Source organism: Meles meles, chromosome 11 (assembly GCF_922984935.1).
Source record: "Meles meles chromosome 11, mMelMel3.1 paternal haplotype, whole genome shotgun sequence".
Lineage (NCBI taxonomy): Eukaryota > Metazoa > Chordata > Mammalia > Carnivora > Mustelidae > Meles > Meles meles.
In genome coordinates this window covers 65,164,727-65,190,042 of record NC_060076.1, presented here as the reverse complement: position 1 = coordinate 65,190,042, position 25,316 = coordinate 65,164,727, and the positions used below count along the sequence as shown (strand labels likewise).

Sequence of the window (25,316 nt, the reverse complement as noted above, 5' to 3'; positions counted from 1 at the left end):
GAATGTTCAGCATCGTCATTCTGAACTCTTGATCTGACATATTACCAATGTCTGTGTTGATTAGGTCCCTAGCCTTCGGTACTGTCTCTTGTTCTTTTGTTTGTGGTGATTTTTTCTGCCTTGTCATTTTGTCCAGATAAGAGGATATGAAGGAGCAAATAAACTACTAAAAGGGTGGCAAAGACCCCAGAAAAATGCGCTGTAACCAAGTCAGAAGAGACCCCTAATTGTGGGGTGGAGAAAGGGGATAAAAACAGGTTCTGAAAAAAAAAAAAGAAAAAAATTTTAAAAATAAAACAAATTAAGAAAAAATATAAAAAAGAAAATATATATATATATTTAGATAAACTAGTCAAAAAACGTTAAAAAAGAAAAGGGTAAAAGTTTTAAAACATTTAGCAGAAGAAAAAAAAAGAAAAAAAATTGAAAAAAGAGAAAAAAAAAATAAAGTAGCCGCAAGACTAAAGAATCATGGGGAGAAAGCCATGAGTTCCGTGCTTTGCTTTCTCCTCCTCTGGAATTGCGCAGCTGTCTTAGGAAATGAACCTACTTTCCTTGATAGATGAACTTCGTCCTGGCTGGATATTTTGTTGATCTTCTGGTGGAGGGGCCTGTTGTAGTGACTCTCAAGTGTCTTTGCCCGAGGCGGGATTGCACCGCCCTTACCGGCGGCCGGACTAAGTAATCGGCTCGGGTTCGCTTTTGGGAGCTTCTGTTCCCTGAACGCTTTCCGTAGAGTTCCGGAGGATGGGAATGAAAATGGCGGCCTCCCAGTCTCCGGGCCCGGAGGAGCCGAGAGCCTGGGGCCCCACTCCTCAGTGCGCCCCCAGAGGACAGCACCCAATCACTCCCGTATCCCCAGCCTCTAGCCGCGCTCCGAGCTCACCCAGCCCGCGACCAGTTCAAGGTAACCCTGAGCTGAGAGTTCAGTCCTCGGCTCTGTTTCTGCAGCCGGCTTCTCCGTTCTAATACCTTGAGCTCTCCGACTCTCTGACACCCCCGATCCTTCTGTGACCCTGCGGGACCTGGGGCCACGCTGACCCCGCGTGGGCTTCACCCTGGTTTAGCCTCTGGAGCAATGTCCCTCAGTGGAACAGGCTTTTAAAAGTCCTGATTTTGTGCTCTGTTCCTCCGCCGCTTGCCGGGTGCCGGCCCCTCCCCCCGCGGTCTATCTTCCCGTCATTTTAGATTTACTTCTCCGCCAGTCCTACCTTTCAGAAAGTGGTTGATTTTCTGTTTCTAGAGTTGCTGTTCTTCTTCTCTTCGCTCTCCCATTGGATTTGTAGGTGTTTGCAATGTTTAGATAAGCTATCGAGCTAATCTCCTGCTACCTGATGTAGTCTCAGGCTGCTACTTCTCCGCCATCTTGACTCCTCCTCCGACTCATATGACTTTTAAAGTAAATTATCACAACCCAAATCAGGAGTCTTTTTTTTTTTTTTTTTTAGGAGTCATTTTAAAATTGATGGCATGTCCATAGTTAAATGGGCAGCAATTTTCTCTTTCTTGGTTGTATTTAAAATACTGGTTCATCTTTTAATCAACAGTACTTTATATGATATGAAATATATTTTATGCAGCTTTGCTCCCTTTTCCAAAATGAAACCCTCACTATGATAATATTTCATCCTTCTGCAATATGTCAGTGGTCCATAAAAAGCAGTGTGCTCAGAATTACCTAGGGAGCTTATACAAGGGCTCAGATGGATTGCTGACCTAGCCTGAGGATTCAAAAAATCCTAGAAATTTGACTTGGGCATTGCATTTATGAATAGTGTCTTCTGAATGAATCAGTATGAAATAGTTATCTCCACCTCATTTTGGAATCAATCTACAATGTTATTAAAAATATTTATCATATAGGGGTGCCTGGGTGGCTCAGTGGGATAAGCCTCTGCCTTCAGCTCAGGTCATGATCTCAGGGTCCTGGGATCGAGCCCCGCATCGGGCTCTCTCCTCAGCAGGGAGCCTGCTTCCTCCCCTCTCTGGCTGCTGTTCTGCCTACTTGTAATCTCTCTCTCTCTGTTAAATAAATAAATTAAATCTTTAAAAAAATAAATAAAAATATTTATCATATAATACATATCGAAGTAGAGGAATGAAACGGACAATTCTTTTGGGGGTGGGGATCATAATCCAGGGGAGAAAAGGAGCTCATCTCATTCAATAACTTGACACATCCATCCCATGATTTAAGAGTTTACAAAAGAAATGAAGTATAGGCTAAAATATTCCAAGATTATATTACACAAGTAGGAATCTGTCCCCTAACTTATAATAAGTAAGAGTGCTTTCTTTCCTTTTTCTGGCTGAGGTTAGCTATTTAATTTACTTTTATTCCAAAGATTATCTTTGCTATATAATTGATACTATTATAGTTTGTATTATATTTTCTTACTTTACTTAAGCTTTCTTTTACAACTTTCTTTCTTGTTAAAAAAAGTACATTTGAGGGGGCGCCTGGGTGGCTCAGTAGGTTGAAGCCTCTACCTTCGGCTCAGGTCATGGTCTCAGGGTCCTGGGATTGAGCCCCACATCAGGCTCTCTGCTTAGCAGGGAACCTGCTTCCTCCTCTCTCTCTGCCTGCCTCTCTGCCTACTTGTAATCTCTGTCTATCAAATAAATAAATAATAAAAATCTAAAAAAAAAAAGTACACTTGACCCATGTGTTTCAAGGGTCAACTGGCCAAGGGGTGCTGACCACTCCCCATGCAGTTGGAAAATCTGTGTCTAACTTCTGATTCCCCAAAAACTTAACTACTTACAGCTTACTGTTGACCAGAAGCCTTAGCAATAAGATAAACACAGTTAACACATATTTTGTAATTTACATGTATTTTATATACTGTATTTTTACAACAAAGTAAGCTAGAAAAAAGAAAATATTATTAAGAAAATAAAAGAAAATACATCTACAGTACTTTATTGCATTTATTGAAAAAAATCCATGTATAGGTAGATCTGTATAGTTCATACTTGTGCTGTTTAAATGTGAACTGTATATGAGATGAAAAATTCTGCACTGTTTTATCTACAGTTCAAAGGTTCTAATAAGACATGTTTTTTTAATAAAAACTTCTGGATATTGTATAATTTTACCTTTTGATAAAATAGGTTTTTGAAAGATATATATTCATCCTGATTTTAAGATAGAGGGATTTTAACTTTTCTCATATTGTTTGCAATTAGTGTTACTGAACGATAGTATCTCTGCTTTTTGGAATTTATTGACGTTTGTCTAAAATACTTTACATTTTCTCAGTGTTCCAAGGCCATTTAAAAGGAGGTTTATTTTTTTGTTTTCAAAATAGAGTTTTGAAAGACACTTAATAGATTTTTTTTTAAATAAAATATGCTAGATAATGTCTAGACCAGAGATTGGGAAACTTTCTTTGTAAAAGGCCAGAGAGTAAATGTTTTGGGCTTTGCTGGTCATGCAGTCTCTATTGCAATTATAGTTGACCCTTGAACAATGTGGACATTAGGGGTGCCAACCGCCAAAGCAATTAAAAATATGCAATTTTTGACTCACCAAAAACAACTATTAATAGCCTGCTGCTGACTAAAAACTATACCAATGACATAAAGTTGATGAACACATTTTGTATATTACATGTATTATACACTGTATAGTTACAATAAAGTTAGCTACAGAAAAGAAAATTGTAAGAAAGAGAAAATACATTTACATGTGCTGTATTGAAAAAAATCCGCATAGAAGAGAACCTAAGCAGTTAAAGTCTATGTTGCTTCTGTAGTTCAAACTGAAGTTACTCAACTCTGCCTTGCAGTGTGAATACATAAACAAATGGACATGGCTATGTGTTCCAATAAGTGTTTCTTTACCAAAAAAAAAGCAGCAGGCAGGATTTGACCTAGGGATAGTTTTCTGAGCCTTATTCTAGACCCTACTGAGTCTGGTATGGAAGAGGGGCATATTAAGGTCTATTATATCTAATGTATACCTACTTCTCCTTATAACTCTTGCCAGCTTTTGTTTTATGAATCCTGATAATTTGGTACATAATACTTGAAAACTTTAATGTCCTTTAAAACTTTTTTAGCTTTATCAAAATATCCCTTTTCTTATCTGTTTTTGACATGAACTGATTCTTAAGTATTAGGTAAATAAATATTAAGTTTTAAAATGTTTTTGGCTTAACAATTCATGGTTATATTTCAAACTATATATATTACTTTTTAGGCATCTAAAAATAGATTTTGAGATGGTTCCCAAGAACCTAGTCTCTAATGAACTTGCCAGGTAAACAACATTCACTGCTTGGGGGTCTTGGAAGTTTGCACTTGGTTTCCTCTGAACTTTGTCCCTTTTCTTTTTGCTGATTTTGCTTTGTACCAATCATTTCATGTTATAAATCTTAGCTATAAGTATAACTATATGCTGAGTAGCAAAGAACCAATGAATGCGGTATGTGGTAGTTGTCTTGAGGACTTGCTCTCTCTTTTTTTTAATTTGAAGTATAGTTGACACAATATTATTGGGGACTCTGTATAGCTTTTTAAGAAACTTTTCTAGTAATAGGTCTGTTATCTTTGCTCTATTAAACATATTTAACTTCTAATAATTAGGAAGGCTGCGGTTTGTTCCAGTAGTTATCCTTTCCAATTATATTATGTAATTCCTTAACTATCTCTATATATTTAGATGACATCTAGTAACTCATTATTATATGATGAAAAAATTATGGTTCCGTTCTCTTTTCTAATCTGCTGATTCTCAATTTTAGTAGTTTTATTAATTTTTCTTAGTTTTTATGTTTTTACTGTTAAGAATGATGAGATGAGAACATCAATATGCTTACCACCCACTCCTTGTGTTAACTGGCCTCCTCCCCCACATTTTATTAGATCTATTATTTTTGTAATTTAAAATGTAAAAGCCTCTGAAAGGACAGTGCTGAAAAACATTTTAAACTGCTCACTTCCAGCTGATTGCTTTGGTTCTATTTTTTTTTTTTTTTTTTAGCTGATCACTTTGGATCTAATTTTTTTGGATGCCTTCTGCCAGTATTCAATAACTCACCTGGGGAGCTTTTTCTTAGAAATTCTTTCTTTAATAACCATGGGTCCTCTCCTTGTTCCAATGTGAAGATCAGTTCTGGTTTTGCAAAGCAGTACCCTGTAAATGGGAAATAATTTAGCACTTCAGTTTAGCTGCATAGGTTTCACTGTTTCTGAACGTGAAGGAAGGTATAGTTTCAAAAGTGGCACATTTAGGGTGCTCACTGCAACTTTTCTGGGAGGGGAATGATCACAAGAAATATTTTCTAATGCTTATAAAGCACCAATCTTCTTAACCCCCTAAATCACAAGCCTAAGTAACGTTAAATTCCAAAATGCTCAGTGTCCATGCTTTAAAGAAGAGAGTTTAGAAGGACTTTCCAAACTGGCCATAATAGAGTAAAAGGAACTGATTTACTTCTCCATACCACATATCTAAAAAAGTGTACAAACTATATAAAATAGTTTTTAGGCTTTAGACACCAGGCGGTGCAGACAGAAATACCTGAAATAGGAAAACAGATGATGTGAGTCCTAGAATTATCACGTGTTGACAAAAAAAGAACATAAACTTTAAAAAATTTTAAAGAGGGGCGCCTGGGTGGCTCAGTGGGTTAAACCTGTCTTCAGCTCAGGTTATGATGTCAGGGTCCTGCGATCGAGTCCTGCATCGGGTTATCTGTTCATTGGGGAGCCTGCTTCTCTCTCTCTCTCTCTCTGCCTGCCTCTCTGCCTACTTGTGATCTCTCTCTGTCAAATAAATAAATAAAATCTTAAAAAAAATTTTTAAAGAGAAAGGAAGAGTTTGATTTGAGCCCAAGTTAGGACAACTGCCGGGGATACACAATCTTCACAAGCAAGAGAGTCTTCCAGAGAAGGAACATTTAGTGCACGGTTATATATGTTCTTTACACAAAGAGTTACAAATCAACAAGATGAAGGACGTTCCAGAAAGTTACAGACCTTATCTTATGTTGTTATTACATGCAAGGCTCTATGACTAATCTCAGGCAGAGTTTTTGTTTTGTTTTTCTTATCTTAATGTTTGGAATGCTCCTTTTTCTTCTTCTTCTTCTTCTTCTTCTTCTTCTTCTTCTTCTTGTTCGTCGTCTTCTTCTTCTAATTGATGTACAACATGTGCTTGGGGCAGAAACAGAGCCCATGTTTTGAGGTTCTGCTGAGTTATTTTGGTCTCAGTAAATGTTAAAGCCCAGGAGCAGGGCCCACAAACATTAAAAGTTGAAAATTTCCCTTATCACACAGCTTACTGCCAAGAAGAGTTTAACCCAGAACAAAAGAACCAAAAAAGCCTAGCTGACTCATTAAGTTGAAGTAACATAACTGAATCATGACAACCAGGATGAAATACTAGAGAAGAAAAAGCTGTACTGATATGGAGTCTTAGATATTTGCAGAAGAGTCTCCTAAGTACTAACTTGTGCAAGTATGGAAGAAAAATACTCAAGGATGGGGAAAGACCAGTGAAAAAGAATAGGCTGAAAAAATTATCAAAGCATACATAGATGTAGGAAGCTTCTGTTGCCACCAGCCAGGGTAGAAAAATCTACTTCATGGCCAACTGGGAAGAATACCAGAAGGATGTTTATTGCTTAACAGAAGAGCCAAATGAGTCCTAAAGCAAGCTCTGAATCTAACAAAACACAGCTTAAAGCAGTCCCTGAAATAAATTAATTCCAAGTAACTTAACTACATACCAGAAAAGGCCTCAAAAGATTTAAAATAATACAACAAAACCAGTAACTAACAATATATTATCAGTGCTCCATAAATGTACTTTTGATCTCCTTTATCAATTTCATCCCTCCCCCACCCACCTCCCCTCTGACAATCACTAGTTTTCTACATTTAAGAGTTTGCTTTTTTGTTTGCTCTTTTTTGGGGGGGGGGTCTGTTCTTTTGTTTCTTAAATTCCAATATGAGTGAAATCATATAATTGTCTTTATCTGATTGACTTATTTCACTCAACATTATACCCTCTAGGTCAATCCATGTAATTGCAAATGGCAAGAATTCTTTTGATGAAGAAAAAAATCTCCCTCTCCCACTCCTCCTGCTTGTGTTCCCCCTCTGTCAAATAAATAAATAAAATCTAAAAAAAAAAAAAGAAATTTTTTATTTTAGAATGTCTTTAAATTCACAGAAAAACTGCAAGGATAGGAAGGAAAATTCCTAAATATGCTGTACCCAATTTACCCTACTGTTAACATTCCTAGATTTGTCACAACTAATAATATAATGTTGACAATTATTAAACAAAATCCATACTTTGATATTCACTTTTCCCCCTTAATCTCATTTTTCTGTTCCATAGTTCCATCCAGGATACAATATTATATCTAGTTATCATGTCTCCTTAAACTCCTCTAGATTATGAGTGACTTGCCTTGGTTTTGATAACCTTGACATTTAGAAGACGTTGCAAAAAGTCCTTCAGTATGGGATACTTGTCTGATATGTTTTGGGGATAAAAATAGAATTTGTGTTTTGGGGATAAAGACCACAGACGCAAAGAGACTGTATTCTTATCCCATTTTATGCTATCAACATGACACTATTTTCTTTTCATTCAACTTTTTATTTAAATTCTAGTTAGTAAACATACAGTGCAATAATGCTTTCAGGAGTAGAATTCAGTGGTTTATCACATACAACACCCATCACCCATTTAGCCCATTCTCCACACACCTCCATCAACCCTCAGTTTGAGCTCTATCATTGAGTCTCTTATAGTTTGCTTCCCTCTTTTCCCCTGTCCCATATGTTCATCTGTTTTGTTTCTTAAATTCCACATATGAGTGAAATCATATGGTATTTTTCTTTCTCTAATTGACTTATTTTGCTTAGCATAACACACTATAGTTTCATCCACGTCATTGTAAATGGAAAGATTTCATTGTTTTTGATGGCTGAGTAATATCCCACCCCCCCAATCCTACATCTTCCTTATCATCTGTTGATGGACATATGGGCTCTTTCTGTATTTTGGCTACTGTGGACATTGCTCTGAATCACTATGTTTGTACACTTTGGGTAAAAACTGAGTACTGCAATTGCTGAGTTAGCACAGTTCTATTTTTAACTTTCTGGGGGACCCTCCATACTGTTTTCCAGATTGGCTGGACCAGTTTGTATTCCCACCAACAGTGCAAGAGGGTTTCCCTTTCTCCATATCCTTGCCAGCATCCATTCTTTCCTGAGTTGTTAATTTTAGCCATTCTGACTGGTGAGATGGTATCTCATTGTGGTTTTGATTTGTATTTGAACATTTTTTTCATGTGTCTGTTAGCCATTTGTATGTCTTCTTGGAGAAATATCTATTCATGTCTTCTTCCCATTTTTTTGACTTGATTTTTAATTTTTTTGGGTGTTGAGTTTGGTAAGTTCTTTTTAGATTTTGGATACTAGCCCTTTATCTGATATGTCATTTGCAAATACCTTCTTCCATTCCATAGGATGCCTTTTAGTTTGTTTGCTTTGTTGTGCAGAAGATTTTTGTCTTGATGAACTCCCAATAGTTCATTTTTGCTTTTGTTGTCCTTGCCTCTGGAGACAAGTCTGGAAAGAACTTGCTGTGGTTGAGGTCAAAGAGGTTGATACCTGTATTCTTCACTAGGATTTTGATGGATTCCTGTTTCACATTTAGGTCTTTTGTCCACTTTGAATTTATTTTTGTGTATGGTGTAAGAAAGTGGTCCAGTTTCATTCTTCTGCATCTATTTTCCCAAAACCATTTGTTTTCCTAATACCATTTGTTGACGAGACTGTCTTTTTCCCATTGGATATTATTATCTTTTTGTTGGACATTAACACTGTTTGACCATGTAGTTGAGGACTCATTTCTGGGTTTGCTGTCTGTTCTACTGATCTATGTGTCTATTTTTTTTTTTTTCTGCTGTACCATACTATTTTGATTACTACAGTTTTGTGTAGTATAACATGAAATCTGCAATTGTGATACCTCCAGTTTTGTTCTGCTTTTTCAACATTGTGTTGGAATTTAGTGGTTTTTGTTGTTCCATATAAATTTTAGAATTGTTTCTTCTGGATCTGTTAAAAATACTGGTGTTATTTTGGTAGGGATTGCAATGGATGTGCATGCTGCTTTAGGTAGTATAGACATTTTAAAAATATTTGGTCTTCCAATCCATTAGCATGGAATGTTTTTCCATTTCTTTGTGTATTCATCAATTTTTTTCATAAGTATTCTGTAGTTTTCATAGTACAATTCTTTTACTGCTTTGGTTAGATAGGTACCTTTGAGTTTTTGGTACCACTGTAAGTGGGATTGACTCCTTTCTGCTGCTTCATTGTTGATGTATAGAAATGCAACAGACTTCTGTGTGTTGACTATAGACTGTGACCTTGCTGAATTCCTGTATAAGTTTTAGCAATTTTTTGGTGGAGTCCTTTGGGATTTTTACATAGAGAATCATGACATCTGCAAAGAGTGAAAGTTTGACTTCTCTGCTCATCTGAATGCTTCTTATTTCTTTTTTGTTTTCTGATTGCTGAAGCTAGGACTTCTAGTAATATGTTGAACAATAGTAGCGAATGTGGACATCCCAGTCGTGTTCCTAACCTTAGGGTAAAAGCTCTGTTTTTCCCCACTGAGGATGATATTAGTTGTAAGTCTTTTGTATAAGGCCTTTATGATGCTGAGGTATGTTCCTTCTATCCCCACTTTTCTGAGTTTTTTTTTTTTTAAATCAAAAAGGATGCAGTATTTTGTCAAATGCCTTTCTGCACTGAGAGGATCACATGGTTCTTATCCTTTGTTTGGTTAATGTGTTGTATCATGTTAATTGAATTGTGGCTGTTGAACCACTCTTGTAGTCCAGGAATAAATCCCACTTGATCTTGGTAAATAATCCTATTAATATACTGTTGGATCCTATTGGCTGGTATCTTTAGGAGAATTTTGGCATCTACGTTCATCAGGGATATTGGTCTATAATTCTCTTTTTTAGTGAGGTCTTTGTCTGTTTTGGGGATCTGGCCTCATAGAATGAGTTCGGAAGTTTTCCTTTCACTTCTATTTTTTGGAAAAGTTTCAAAAGAATGGGTATTAATTTTTCTTTAAATGTTGATAGAAATCCCCATGTAGCTGTCCAGCCCTGGACATTTGTTTGTTGGGAGTCTTTTGATTACTGCTTCAATTTCATTGCTGGTTATGTGTCTGTTCAGGTTTTCTATTTCTTCCTGTTTCAGTTTTGTTATTTCATATGTTTCTAGGAATGCATCCATTTCTTCCAGATTGCCTAATTTGTTGGCATATAATTGTTCATAATATTCTCTTATAATCATATTTCTTTGGTGTTTGTTGTGATCTCTCCTCTTTCATTCATGATTTCATCTATTTGGGTCTCTCTTTTTGATAAATTTGGCTAGGGGTTTATCAATTTTTGTTAATTCTTTCAAAGAAACAGCTGTTTCATTGATCTGTTCTACAGTTTTTGTTTTTTTTAAAATTCTGTATCATTGATTTCTGCTCTAATCTTTATTTCCCTTCTCAGCTGGATTTAGGCTATATTTCCTCTTATTTTTCCAGCACCTTTGGGTGTAAGGTTAGGTTTTGTGTTTGAGACTTTTCTGGTTTCTTTAGGAAGGCCTATATTGGTATATACTTCCCTCTTTGGACTGCCTTTGCTGCATCCCAATGGGTTTAGAATGTGTATTTTCATTTTCATTTCCTTCCATGTATTTTTAAAATTCTCCTTTAATTTCCTGGTTGGCCCATTCATTCTTTAGTAGAATGTTCTTTAATCTCCAGGTATTTATGTTCCTTCCCAGTTTTTTCTTGTGGTTGACCTCAAATTTCATAGCACTGTGGTCCAAAAATATGCATGGTATGCTCTCAACCTTTTTGTACTGATTGAATCCTGATTGATTTGTGACCCAGTATGTGCTGTTTGTCTTGGAAACTCTTTATCTTTCCTTCCATTCTGAATGACAGCCCTAATGGATAAAGTATATTTGGCTGCCTATTTTCCCTATTTATCTGCTCTAAACTTTATTATTTCCTGCCTTTTGGGCTCAGGTCAGGTCTTGTTTTTCTAGTTCTCTGAGACATAAAGGTGTTTATTTGATGTTTTTTTATTTCCTAATATAGGCATTATTGCTACAAACTTCCCTCTTACTACAGCTTTTGCTGCATCTTATACCTTTTAGCATGTTGTATTTTTGCTTTTGCTTGATTCAAGATAGTTTTTACATTATTTTTCCATTTCTTTTCTGACCCAATATTTAACTGTGTTGTTTAGTTTCCACATTTTTGAATTTTCTTATTTTCTTGTTGTTGTTGATTTATAGTTCAGAATGATTTCAATCTTCTAAAATTTGTTAAGATTTGCTTTTTTTTTTTTTTTAAACCTAACATTTCTCCTGGAGAATAATGTGTGTGCTTGAGAAAATTATGTTTGCTTCTGATGGATGGAAGGTTCTATATTTGTCTGTTATATCCAACTGGTCTATCAGGTTCAAATCAGCTGTTTCTTTATTAATTTTTATGTCTAGACTTTCCATCACTGTAAGTGGAATATTGAAATCATCTACTTTTTATTGCTGCTAGCTTCTCTGTTTAGACCTATTTATGTATAACTCAGAGATATTTCAAGTACAGCTCCAGGCCATCACAATAAAAGAATACTGAATTACAGCAAATTACATGAATTTTTTGGTTTCACAATGCATGTTATGCTTATACTATACTGTAGTCTATTAAGTGTGTAATAGCATTATGTTGAAGAAACATATACTTATGAAAGAACTTGGCAGCTAAAAAATTCTAACCATCATCTGAGCTTTCAGGAAATTGTAATCACAGGTAACAGTTTACCTTTAGCAAATATTATAATAATGAAAAAGTTTTTAAACTTTTAATTCCTGTATAGTTAATATACAATTTTATATTAGTCTCAGGAGTATAAAATGTTTCACCAATCTGTCCACTGCTCAGTGCTCATCAAGAAGAGTGTACTCTTAATCCCCTTCACCCATTTCACCCATAGCCCCACCCACCACCCCTCTCTTAACCATCAGTTGAGAGTATGTTTTTTGGTTTCTCTTTTATTTTGTTGTTCTTTTATTTTTTTCTTCAATTCCACATCATAGTGTTATCTGTATTTGTCCTTTACTGACTTATTTCACTTATTAGCATTATGCTCTAGTTCCATCCGTGTGTTGCAAATGGCAAGATTTCATTTTCATGGCCAAGTAATATTCCACTGCGTGTATATACCACAACTTCCTCTATTTATGGACACTTGGGGTGCTTCTATCTCTCGGCTATTGTAAATAATGCTTCACTAAATATATGGGTTCATGTATCCCTTTGAATTAGTGTTTTTGTACTTGGTGAGTAAATCCCCAGTAGTTTGGTCCTATTTTTAACTTTGTAGTTGAACTTTGTAAGAAACCTCCATACTGTTTTCTACAGTGGCTGTACCAGTTTGCATTCCTACCCATAGTGCAAGAGTATTTCTTTTTCTCCACATCCTTGTCAACACTTGTTTTATCTTTTGTTTTGGATTTTAGCCATTCTGACATCACATTGTGGTTTTTATTTGCATTTCCCTGATGATAAGTCATGTTGAACATCTTTTTATGTGTCTGTTGGCTATGTGGATGTCTTCTTTGGGGAAATGTCTGTTCAAGTCTTCTGCCCATTTTTTAATTGGATTGTTTTTTCGGTGTTGGGTTTTATAAGTTCTTTATAGATTTTGAAGACTAACCCTTTATCAGCCCTATTATTTGCAAATATCTTCTCCCATTCAGTAGGTTGCCTTTTAGTTTTGATTTTTTTCATTTGTTGTGCAGAAACTTTTTATTTTGATGTAGTGCCAAGTTTATTTTTATTTCCCTTGTCTCAGGAGACCTATCTGGAAAGATGTTGTTATGGCCAATGTCAAAGAAATTACTGCCCGTGTTCTCTTCCAGGATTTTTATGGTTTCAAGTCTCACGTCTAGATCCTTAAACCATCTTAAGTATTATTGTGTATGGTGAAAATGGTCCAGTTTCATTCTTCTGCACATTGCTGTCTACTTTTCCCAGCATCGTTTGTTGAAGAGATTGTCTTTTTTCCCTTGCATGTTCTTGCTTTTGTTGAACATTAACTGACCATGTTAATGTGGGTTCATTTCTGGGCTCAATATTCTCTTCTATTGATCTATGTGTCTATTTTTGTGTCTGTATCATACTGTTTTGATTACTATAGCATCACGTAATATAACTTGGTATCTGGAATTGTGATATCTCCAGTTTTGTTCTACCTTTTCAACACTGCTTTGGCTATTTGGGATCTTTTATGGTTCCATACAAACATTAGGATCATTCTAGTTCTGTGAAAAATGCTTGGTGTTTTGGTAGGGATAACATTAAATCTGTAGATTGTTTTGGGTAGTATGTATATTTTAATAGTATTTTTTCTTTCAGACCATGAACATGGAATATCTTTGCATTTGTTTGTGTCCTCTTCAATTTTCTTCATAAATGTATTATAGTTTTCATAGTATAGGTCTTCTCACGTCCAGGGTTAAGTTTATTCCTATGCATTTTATTCTTTTTGGTGCAATTATTTATTGTTTGCTTAATTTCTCTTTCTGCTACTTCATTATTAGGATATAGAAATGCATATAGTATAATATATAGGAATATATAGAATATATATTCTATATATATATGTAAAAATATATAGAATATATAGAATATAGAAATAATATATATATATAATATATAGAAATATATATTATATATAGAATATAGAATATAGAAATCCATTGCATATATTCTATATAGAATGTATATTCTATATTCTATATAGAATGCAATGGATTTCTATATTCTATATGTTGATTTATTATCCTGCCACCTTACTGTATTCATTTATCAGTTTGAGCAGTTTTTTTTGGTTTGAGTTTTTTGGGTTTTCTATATAGAGAGTCATGTAATCTGCAAATAGTTGAAGTTTTACTTTTTCCTTACGAATTTGGATGCCTCTTATTCCTTTGTTTTGCTTTGTTGCTGTGGCTAAGAATTCCAATCGTATGTTGAATAAAAGTGGTGAGAGTGGACATTCTTGTCTTTTCCTAACCTTGGGAGAAAAACTCTTAGTTTTTCCCCACTGAGAATGATGTTATTAGCTGTGGGTGTTTCATATACGGCCTTTGTTATTTTGAGGTATGTTCCCTCTAAATCTACTTTGTTAAGGTTTTTTTTTTTTTCTTATCACGAATGGATGTTGTGTCTTGTCTAATGCTTTTTCTGCATTTATTGAAATGTTCCTACAGTTTAATATCCTTTCCCATATTGATGGGATGTATCACATTGATTGATTTGTGAATACTGAGCCACATGTGAAACCCAGGAATAAATCCCACTTGATTGTGGTGGACGATTTTTTTATGTATTGTTTGATTTGATTTGCTAATATTTTGTCCAGGTTTTTTGCATCTATATCATACTTCAGATCTTATTTTCTCTTTCTTATGTGGAGTCTTTGTTTTTGGTGTAGGGCAAATGCTGGCCTCTTGCAATGAATTTGGAAGTTTTCCTCTTTTTTTTTTTTTTTGACTAGGTATTAACTCTTCTTTAAATGTTTGGTAAAATTTGCCTGTGAAGCTCTCTGGTCCTGGACTTTTGTTTGTTGGGGGTTTCTGATTACTGATTCAATTTCACTGCTGGTAATAGGTCTGCCCAAATGCTTAAGTTTTTGTGGTGTTGAATGTATTTCTCCTCTTTCATGTCTGATTTTATTTGAATTCTCTCTCTCTTTTGATGAGTCTATATAAATGTTTATCAACTTTGTTCATTTTTTCAAAGAACCAGCTCTGGGTTTTATTGATCTGTTCTACTGTTTTTTGTTTGTTTGTTTGTTTTGCTTTTAGTTTCTATTAAGTTTATTTCTGGCTCTAATATTTATTTCCTTCCTTTTACTGGTTTGGGGTTTCGTTTGTTCTTTTTCTAGCTCTTTTAGGTGTAAGGGTAGTTTTTTGAGATTTTTCTTGCTTGAGGTGGGTCTGTATTGTTATAAACTCACCTCTCAGAACCACTTTTGCTTCGTCCTGGAGATTTTGGACCGTTATATTTTCGTTTGTCTCCATGTATTTTTTGTTTTCTTCCTTGATTCCTTGTTGACATACTCATTGTTTAGTAGCATGTCACTTAACTTCCATGTATTTTTGCTCTTTCCAGACTCTTTTTTCTGTTTGATTTTCAAAGTACCATGATCAGAAAAGACATGGTATGACTTTAGTCTTTTTTAATTTGTTGAGGTTTGTTTTATGTCCTAATATGTGATCTATTCTGGAAGAATGTTTCATGTGCACTTGAAAAGAATGTGTATTCTGCTGTTTTAGGGTGGAATGTTCTGACTATATATCAGATCCATCTGGCTGATGTGTCATTTAAAGCCACTTGTTGATTTTCTGTTTGATCTATTCATTGATGTAACTGGAGTATTAAAGTTCCCTAATATTATTGTATTACTATACCAATTACTTTATGTTTATTATTATGAGCTTTATGTATTTGGGTGCTTCTGTGTTGGTGCATATTGTTATCAGTTCTTATTGTTCCCTTTTAAATTATATTATGTACTTTGTGTCCTGTTACAGTTTTTGTTTTAAAATCTTTTTTCTTTCTTTCTAGGTGGCTCAGTCGGTTAAGCATCTGCCTTTGGCTCAGGTCATGGTCCCACAGTCCTGGGATTGAGTACTGCACTGCGTTCCTTGCTTAGTGGGGAGCCTACTTCCCCCTCTGCCTGCTACTCCCCCTGCTTGTTCTCTTTCTCTCTCTCTCTGACACATAAATAAAATCTTAAAAAAAAAAAAATCTCTTTTCTTACTGGTTACCAGAATGAATGTGGGTGGAGAGATCAGTTAAATAGGTGATGGGGCCTAAGAAGTGCATTTGTTGTGATGAGTACCAGGTGTTGTATGGGAAGGGTAAACCATTATATCATACACATGAAACTAATATTCTGTATATTAACTAACTATAATTTCAATATAAGCTGAAGACAAATATAATAGTATATATTAACTATCCATGTATTAAGTAAATAGTCTATTTTGTCCAAATAAGCATATCTACCTCAGCCTTCTTTTCATATCCATTTTTGTGATAAATACTTCTCCATCCCTTCACTTTCAGTCTACATGTGTCTTTAGTTCTTTTTTTCTTAAAGATTTTATTCACTTACTTGACAGAGAGGGAGAGAGACCACGTGCGAGGGAGAGTGCACAAGCAGGGGGACTGGCAGGCAGAGGGAGATGGAGAAGTGGGCTCGGAGTCTGATGCAGGGGTTGATTCCAGGACTCTGGGATCATGACCTGAGCTGAAGGTAGATGCCTAACTGAGTTACTCAGGTGCCCCCTGTCTTTAGTTCTGAAATAAGTCTCTTATAGGAGTATACTCTTATAGAGTATATATACTCTATAGAGGTATAGAGTATCCATATAACAGGCGTGTTAGTATGCTTCAAGGTGTTGTCGAGTTCCCTAAATCTATTTTCATTTTGTATTAGTTTTTTCTCTCTCACCTGTTCAGCTTGATTGCTTTCCTCCAGTTCGCTCATCCATTCTTCTGCCTCCTCTAGTCTACTTCATTCCTTCTAGTGATTTTTAATTTCATTTATTGAGTTCTTCTTTGATTGGTTCTTTTGTATGTTTTCTACCTCTTTGTTAAAGTAGCTCTTAGGTCCTCCACTCTTTTATCAAATCCTTTGAGTAATTTTATGACCATTATTTTAATTTCTCTATCAGGCATATTAATTATCTTCATTTTGTTTATGTCTCTTGCTGTGATTTTGTCCTGTCTTCTCATTTAAGACATATGCTTCTGTGTCCTCATTTTGACTTTCTGTGTAGTTTCTATGTGTTAGGAAAGTCAGCTGCATTTCCTGCCCTTAAAATTAGTTGCCTTATGAAAAAGAGATTCTGTAGTGCCCTGCAGTGGAGTGTCCCTTGGTCATGAGAACCTAGTACTCCAGAGGTGTCTCCTATGTGTGTTGCTTGTGTTTTCTTTTGTGGCTGAGGCACTTTTTCCTTGGACAGTTGTCTTCAACGTCTCTCTACTTGTGTGGGCAGGGTTTAGTTGCTGTGGTGATAGTGATCACTTTGGGGCTGCCTTGGGCTTGATGAGAGTCAGACCAGTTATTTGCCAGAGATGCAATAGTACTGAAGTACAGGACACTTTCCCTGTTTTGTCCCCCAGTAAGATTTCCTTGGTAGGTGGGACCTGTAGTCAGACCAGGTATCTTCCCCCAGTACATGGTTATCTTTCTCCCTGTTGCTGTGGTTGCTTACATTCTGCCAGTCCTGTCACAGTACTTTGGATGGGCTCTGACCAGGAGTGTATTGGCGGGGGGTAGATCCGCAGAAGCACAGACTGTGGAGGTTGAAGGTAGGATGCACAGTGTTAACAAAAGGTTTGGGAGGGTCCTCTGTGGGAAGAAAGCTGGTGCTGAGGCCTTGTTGGAAGTCACATGTCCATAGGGCAATGGGAGTGAAGTGGGCACTGTTAGCAAGTTAGGTAGTGAGTCCTGGTACTGTGCTGGTTCCCATAGGTTGCTATGCTGGGGGTGGGCTGGGGGAGGGAAATGGTGCCTGCCAACTCCTTTATTCCTGGAGAAGTCACTGAATGATCCCTGTCCCACCAGCACAGGCTCTGAGATTAGTAAATAAATCTCCATCTGATATACCCCAGGCTATTTTCAAACCACTATTCCTACGCTGTATCACTGCAGGGCTGTTTGGGTGGGGACTCAGTTTCCTCTCATCCCCCTGCTCTCCCAGATGTTAAGCCACTGGTTTTTAATGTCTTAGGTGTTAAGTTCCACTGATTGTAAGAACTCAGGAAATTTCGCCTCTCTCTCTGGTTCTCAAAATCAAATGTTATGGGATGCCTCTAGCTTTGTTCTTTCTCAAGACTGCTTTGGTGATTTGGGGTCTTTTGTGGTTCCATACAAATTTTAGATTGTTTCTTCTAGTTCTGTGAAAAAGGTCATTGGAATTTTGATGCAGACTGCTTTAGGTAGTGTGGGCTATTTAACAATATCGATTCTTCCATTCCATAAGCACAGAATGTCTTTCCATTTATTTCTCTTCAATTTTTGCATCAATGTCTTATTGTTATCAGTGTACAGTGTCTTCTTGTTGTCCGTGTATGGTGTGTCTTTCACCTCCTTGGTTAAATTTATTCCTAGGTATTTTATTCTTTTTTTTAAATTTTATTGTGACTGTGATTTTTTTCCCCCTTCTGATAGTGGATTTGCGTACAGAAACACAACAGATTTCTACATAGTGATTTTTTATATTCTGCAGCTTTATTAAGTGAGGTACTTTAGCTTTCCTATGTATAGTTTCATGTCATCTGCAAATAGTGATTTTTTATATTCTGCAGCTTTATTAAGTGAGGTACTTTCGCTTTTCTATGTATAGTTTCATGTCATCTGCAAATAGTGACAGTTTTACTTCTTCCTAACCAATTTGGATGCCTTTTATTTCTTCTTCTAGCCAAACTGCTATGGCTAGGACCGCAAGAGGATGTTAAATAAAAATGGTGAGAGTAGGCATCCTTGTTCATAATCTTAGAGGAAAAACCTTCAGCTTTTCACCATTCAGTATGATGTTAACTGTGGACTTGTCATATGTGGCCTTCATTATGTTTAGATACATTCCCTCTGTACCCATTTCATGGAGAATTGTTATCATAAGTGCATGCTGAATTTTGTCAGATGCCTTTTCTGCATACTAATATAATTACATGATTTTTATATCCTTCATTTTGTTAATGTGATATATCTTAATGATTGATTTGCAGATATTGAACCATTCCCATCCTTGCTTCTCTGGAATAAATTCCCCTTGATCATGCTATGTGATTTTTCAGTGTATTGATGAATTTAGTTTGCTAACATTTTGTTGAGGACTCTGCATATATTTCATCAAGGATATTGGCCTCTAATTTCCTTCTTGGGGTGTTTTTGTCTGGTTTTGGTATTAGAGTAATGCTGGTCTCATAAAATGATTTTGGAAGTGTTCCCCTCCTTCCTTCACATTGTTTAATTTTTTTTTTTACCATTGAATTTTGTGAGTTTATAATGAATTCTTTGTTGAATATATGATTTACACATTTTCACACTTATCAGTGACTTGTCTTCTCATCCTCTGTATAAGGTTTTTCCAAGGTCTAAATTTTTAATTTTGATGAAGTTCAATTTTTATCAGTGTTTTTGTTGTTATATCTAAGAATGCTTCACCAAGGTTTTGGTCCAAAAATTTTCTCCAAATTTTATGTCATTTTACATTTACATTTAAATTTATAGTACATTTTGAGTTAATTTCTATATAGTTATGTCTGTTGATATATATATATATATATATATATATATATATATATATTTATTTTTGCCTGTGGATATCCATTTGCTCTGTACCATTATTTTTCTCCCACTGAACTATCTTTTCCTTTCTCAAAAATCAGTTAGTTGTATTTTCATGGGTAAATTTCTGGGTTCTTTAATTCAGATAGTGATGCTTCCCACATTATATTTCTTGTTCAACATTATTTTATCTGTTCTGTTTACTTTGGCTTCACATATAAATTTGGAATAATGCTGTTGTGGTTTTTAAAATCTTGCTTGGCTTAACATTTACATTTAATATATCAGTTACCTATTCTGAAAGAGTTAGTATCTTTACTGTGTTGCAATCCCTAAACAAACTATACACACTCTTTTAGAACTTTGATTTTTTTCATCAGGGTTATATAGTTTTCATCATAAAAGCCCTGTACATGTTTTGTTTAATTTATACCTTAGTATTTCACTATTTTGAGTGGTGGTAAATGGCATTGTATTTTACTTTGTTTTCTTATTATCAGTTGCTGGTTTATAGAATATTTTTGTATGTTCTTTTATAGCTGGGACCTTGGTAAACTTTCTTGGGAGTGGTGAGAGCAGATATATTTGCCTTGTTTCCAATCTTAGAAAGCATCCAGTCTTTCACCAGATGATATTATTCAGCAGGAGGTCTTTTACAGACATTCTTCCTCAGCTTGAGGAAGCTCTCCTCTACTTCTAGTTTTCAGAGAGTATTTCTTATGAATGGATGTTGAATTTTGTCAAAAAATATTTTTTGTATCTACTGCTGTAATTCTGCAGTTTTTATTTACCCACTAATGTGGCAGACCACATTGGCTGATTTCTGAACACCGAAGTAGCCTTGCAAACTTGGAATAACCCTTACTTGGTCATGTCACATAATCCTTTTTATTTATTGCTAAATTCCATTTGCTAATATTTTAAAAGTAGTTTTACATCTATTTCATGAGAGAAATCGGTCTATAGTTTGGTACTATCTTTGTCTTAGTATCCACATCAGAATAATGCTGACCTCATAAAATTAGTTTGAAATTATTCTCTCCTTTTCTATTTTCTGGAAGAGATTGTATGGAAATTGTATTTTTCTTTGAACGTTAGGAATAATTCTCTAGCAAAAATATCTAGTCCTTTTCTTTCTTGTGTATTTAAATTACAAAATCAATTTCTTTAATGGTTATAGGGCTATTTAAATTATCATTGTTGGGTTTGTTGTGGTATTTTTGCTTTTCTACTAATTAGTCCATTTTATCTAACTTGTGAGATTTATGTGTATAGAGTTCTCTACAATATTTTCTTATTCTAATTTTGGAGTCTGTTGTGTTTTTTATTTTTTTAATTTTTTTTTAAGATTTTTATTTATTTGACAGACAGAGATCACAAGTAGACAGAGAGGTAGGCAGAGAGAGAGAGAGAGAGGAGGAAGCAGGCTCCCTGCTTGAGCAGAGAGCCCGATGCGGGGCTCGATCCCAGGACCCTGAGATCATGACCTGAGCTGAAGGCAGATGCTTCAACCCACTGAGCCACCCAGGCGCCCCTGTTGTGTTTTTTATATCCTTATTTTATTTGTCATATTGACAATTTGTGTTCTTTTATCTCATTCACTGTTATTAGAGGTTTGTTTTATTATTCTTTTCATCGTCTTCTCTCACTGGTTTTTCTTTATTGTTTTTCTGTTTCCAATTTCATTGCTTTCCACTGAGTTTTTCTTCTGCTGAAGTTGGGTTTACTGTGCTGTTTCATACTTTCTTAATGTGAAATTATATACACTACTGATTTGAGACAATTTTTCTTTTCTAATGTAAATATTTAGTGCTCTAAATTTCTCTTAGCACTCCTTTAGCTTGTACAAATTGTGTTATCAAGTCACTAAAACAAATCCTTAATTTATATCTTCTAGTGTATCTCATTCTTTTATAGATTACAGTATGTGATCTTGAAGAAATATAATTAAAATGTAACTATTTACTTAATACTCCCTATTTGGGGACACCAGTGCAATTCTCCGACTATTTAATAGCACAGCCTTTTCCTAGGGTAGTCTGAACACTCAGTCAAGTACTCGACTAAGTACTAGAAAAGTAATTATGAACAAAATACAGGATGTTTCCTTTCAGGAAGCTCAGCATTCTTGGGCAAATTACAATTAAATTACATAAACAAATGTAAATCTGCAAATTTGGTAAGCACAAGGAATCAAAAACATACAATGCAGTATTTTTAGCAGCAATACTTGACTTCAGGGAGCTCAGTAAATTTTCCATAAAAAAATGTGTGCTATATGTTGAAGCTGGGTGGGGAGGGGTTCACTTAGGATCATTTGCTATTTTTATGAAAGTTTTCAAACTCAAAGAAAAAGAAATGTTAAGATAAAATGAGGCTTGAGAAAATCTTTAAGGGAAGTGTAGGAGTAACTGAAATAAGGAAATATAAGCACTCCAAACAGAGATAAAAGCAAGAACCAAGATCCTTGTAAGAAAAGAAGACAGTGAGCACCAGGTCCTAAAAACAGATCAGTAAGGTTGCAACAAAGGAAACAAGAGGGCACATAATACAAGATGTGGAAGAGAATCAAGAGAATATATCTTCTTGAAGCCATATGCTGAAATTTTTAAGCAATCAATAGCCAGTGAGTGTTCTAAGTAAAATAGTAATACAATCACATTTACTTTTAAGAAATATAAATTTGGGGCACTAAAATATTTCAGATACATTAGCTTTTCCCCAACAATCTCATCTCTAGGAATTTATCTTAAAGCTATACCTGCACAGTTAGAAAATAATATATGCACAAGGTTATTCATTATAGCATTGCTAGTAATAACAGTAAAATATAAAATCCAAATGTTCATCATTAACTAGTTAATAAACTTGGGTTGCATCCACCCACAAGTGAAGACCATGCATTCAAAATATAGATAAGAGCTTACACACAAATAATGAGTAATCAAAAAAGGAGAAAAAAATCAAAAAGAGAGAAGCAGAATAGTATGTGGGAGAAAGAAAGGGAGACAGGAATTATGTAATTACTTATATTTGCAAAAAGGAAACACAGGAAGAAAAATCAGAAAGCAATAAAAGTAGGACAGGAGGGAAATGAACAGAGGGGACAAGAATGGAAATGAGAAAACTCTGAATATACCTTTTTTTTAAAAAAGATTTATTTATTTATTTATTTGACAGAGAGGGATCACAAGTAGGCAGAGAGGCAGGCAGAGAGAGAGGAAGCAGGCTCCCCGCCAAGGAGCGAGCCCGATGCGGGGCTCGATCCCAGGACCCTGGGATCATGACCTGAGCCAAAGGCAGAGGCTTTAACCCACTGAGCCACCCAGGCATCCCTGAATATACCTTTTAACACGGTTTGGGTTTTTGAACTACATAAATATTTCCCATACTTAAAAATCACACTAATTTAAAGGCAATTCTTAAGTGTGAAAATTTCAGAGGCTGATGGTTCCAGATACAATTAGTTAGACATCACTCTGTCCCTCCCTTTAAATCCATGTGAAATCCTAGATATAATACATAAAGCAAACATATGAAGACTTTGGACAGTATAACAAAGGAAAGAGATTGGCTAGTGATCTCAGAACCTAACTCTGTATAAAATATGTGCACTATATGTTAAGTGGTATGGTTATGGTGTTGTAGAATGGACACAGATTATTTTTAAAAATGTATAATGTCAATAACAAGCCACCACTATAAAGATTTAAAAAGAAGTATAAATGATACATCAAGAGGAAGAATAAGATGGATTCATATAAAATGTTCTTGGAAGCAAAGAAGGCAAAAAGGAAAAAGGAATTGGTGGGGAAATCAATGAACAAATTCAATGACTAGAAAAGTTTCAAAAAATTTAATCCAACTACATCAATTAGTCACCACAAATGTGAATGGTCTAAAAATACCAAATAAAAGAGGCTGTCAGATAGGATTAAAAAAAAAAAAGGTAGAAGGGAACTCTATACTGATTATAAGAAATACACTTTATATGCAAAGACTCAGGTTAAAAAGTAAAAGATAAAGAAAAATATATCATGCTAACAATTATCAAAGAAAAAAAATTGAACTGCATTAACTTCAGAGAAAGCACACTTCAAAACATGGAAGATTACCAAACATCACACATATTACCAGGGCATTACCTACCGATAAGGGGTTGCTAAGGGGTTGGCTCTATAAGAAGACTTAACAGTTCTAGGTATTTATGTACCTAAAAACAGAGCTTGAAAATATATGAGGCAAAACTGATAAAACAGAAAAGAAATAGACAAAACTCAGTTAGATTTGGAGTGTTAAACCCTACTCTGTCAACACTGATAGATTAGGAAGGCAGATTACTAAGGATATAGATGACTTGAACATCACTAGTGACCAACTTGGACCTATTCACATATATCAAGGCTATTCCAACAACAGAAGAATACACATTCGCCTGAAGTATACATGAAACATTCACCAAAACAGAACACATTTGAGGTCACACACCATATTTTAACAAATTTCAATGTGTACAAGTTAAAACAATATGTTCTCACATTACACCAGAAGTAGATAGGAAATCAAGTACAGTCAGACAGCAGGAGTATTCCTAAATATTTGGAAATTAACCAGCATACTTCTAAATAATGCAACAAATAAGAAACAAGAGAAATTCTGAAAATATCTTAAATGAAAATAAATTTGGATAATGCAGTTAAGCAGTACTCAGAGAAGAGTTTATAGCATTAAGTGCACCTAATAGAAAGAAAAAAGAAATTACTTATCTAAGATTTCTTTCTTCTTCTTCTTCTTCTTCTTTTTTTTTTTTAATTTGGGTCAGGCTTCCTTTTTTCTTTCATTTTTTTTCCCTTTCCCTTTTTGAATCAGGCTTATAGTTTTTCTTATTGTCTGCCTGGGTGTTCTTGTTGGTGTTATTGTTCTATTTCCTTTTCTCTTTTTTAGGATCAGACTTTTTTTCAACAAACAAATCAAAACACACCTAGATCAAGGTCCAAACACTTCCCACTGCAAGCAGGAGGAACTCTGCAGGGGATGGACCAGTGGAAAAGCCAAAACACAACAGCAGAGCGCCCACAGCGTATACCAGAAACACTTCCTGAACTGCCAGGCCCTACTTGTTGTATGATCTTTCCTAATATAGCATTACTCTGAGGTGCAGGAAACATAACAAACTTTCATAACATGCCAAAGATAGAAACTTAGCCAAAATGACAAGATGGAGGAATTCTCCCCAAAAGAAAGGTCAGGAAGACATCACAACAAGGGACTTGCTCAAAGCAGATATAAGCAAGATATCCGAACAAGTATTTAGATCAACAGTCGTTAAGACTACTAGCTGGACTTGAAAAAAGCACAGAGGACACCAGAGGAAACCCTTACTGCAGAGATAAGAAACCGAAAAACTAGCCAAGCAGAAATAAAAGAAGCTGTAACTGAGATGCAAAACAGATTGGATAAAATCACTACCAGGACTTGAAGTAGCAGAGGAGGAAAGAGGTGATAAAGAAGATAAAATTATGGAAATAATGAAGCTGAAGAGGGAAAGAAAACTACTAGATCATGAATGTAGACAGAACTCAGAGATTCTATAAAGCAAAATAGCATCTGTATCATAGGAGTCCCAGAGGAAGAAGAGCAGGGAGGAAGGGGTGGATGGTTTATTTGAACAAATTATAGCTGAGAAGTTCCTTCCTCTGGGGAAGGAAAGAGGCATTCAAGTCTAAGAGGCACAGGGAACTCCCCTCCAAATCAACAAAAACAGGTCAACACCATGACATAATATAGTGAAATTTGCAAAATACAAGGATAAAGAGAGAATTCTGAAAGAAGCTCAGGAAAAAAGGTCCTTAACCTACAAGGGCAGACACAAAGGCTGGCATCAGACCAATC

General features: G+C 35.3%; 1 protein-coding gene across 1 annotated transcript in view; it reads right to left on the bottom strand.

The window, feature by feature from the left end:
- ZNF782 (zinc finger protein 782) overlaps positions 1-25,316 on the bottom strand; it is a 101,002-nt gene that overhangs the window by 66,785 nt on the left and 8,901 nt on the right. The window contains 1 exon segment of the mRNA XM_046021852.1: positions 5,045-5,140. Within this exon segment, the coding sequence (XP_045877808.1) occupies positions 5,045-5,140 (96 nt within the window).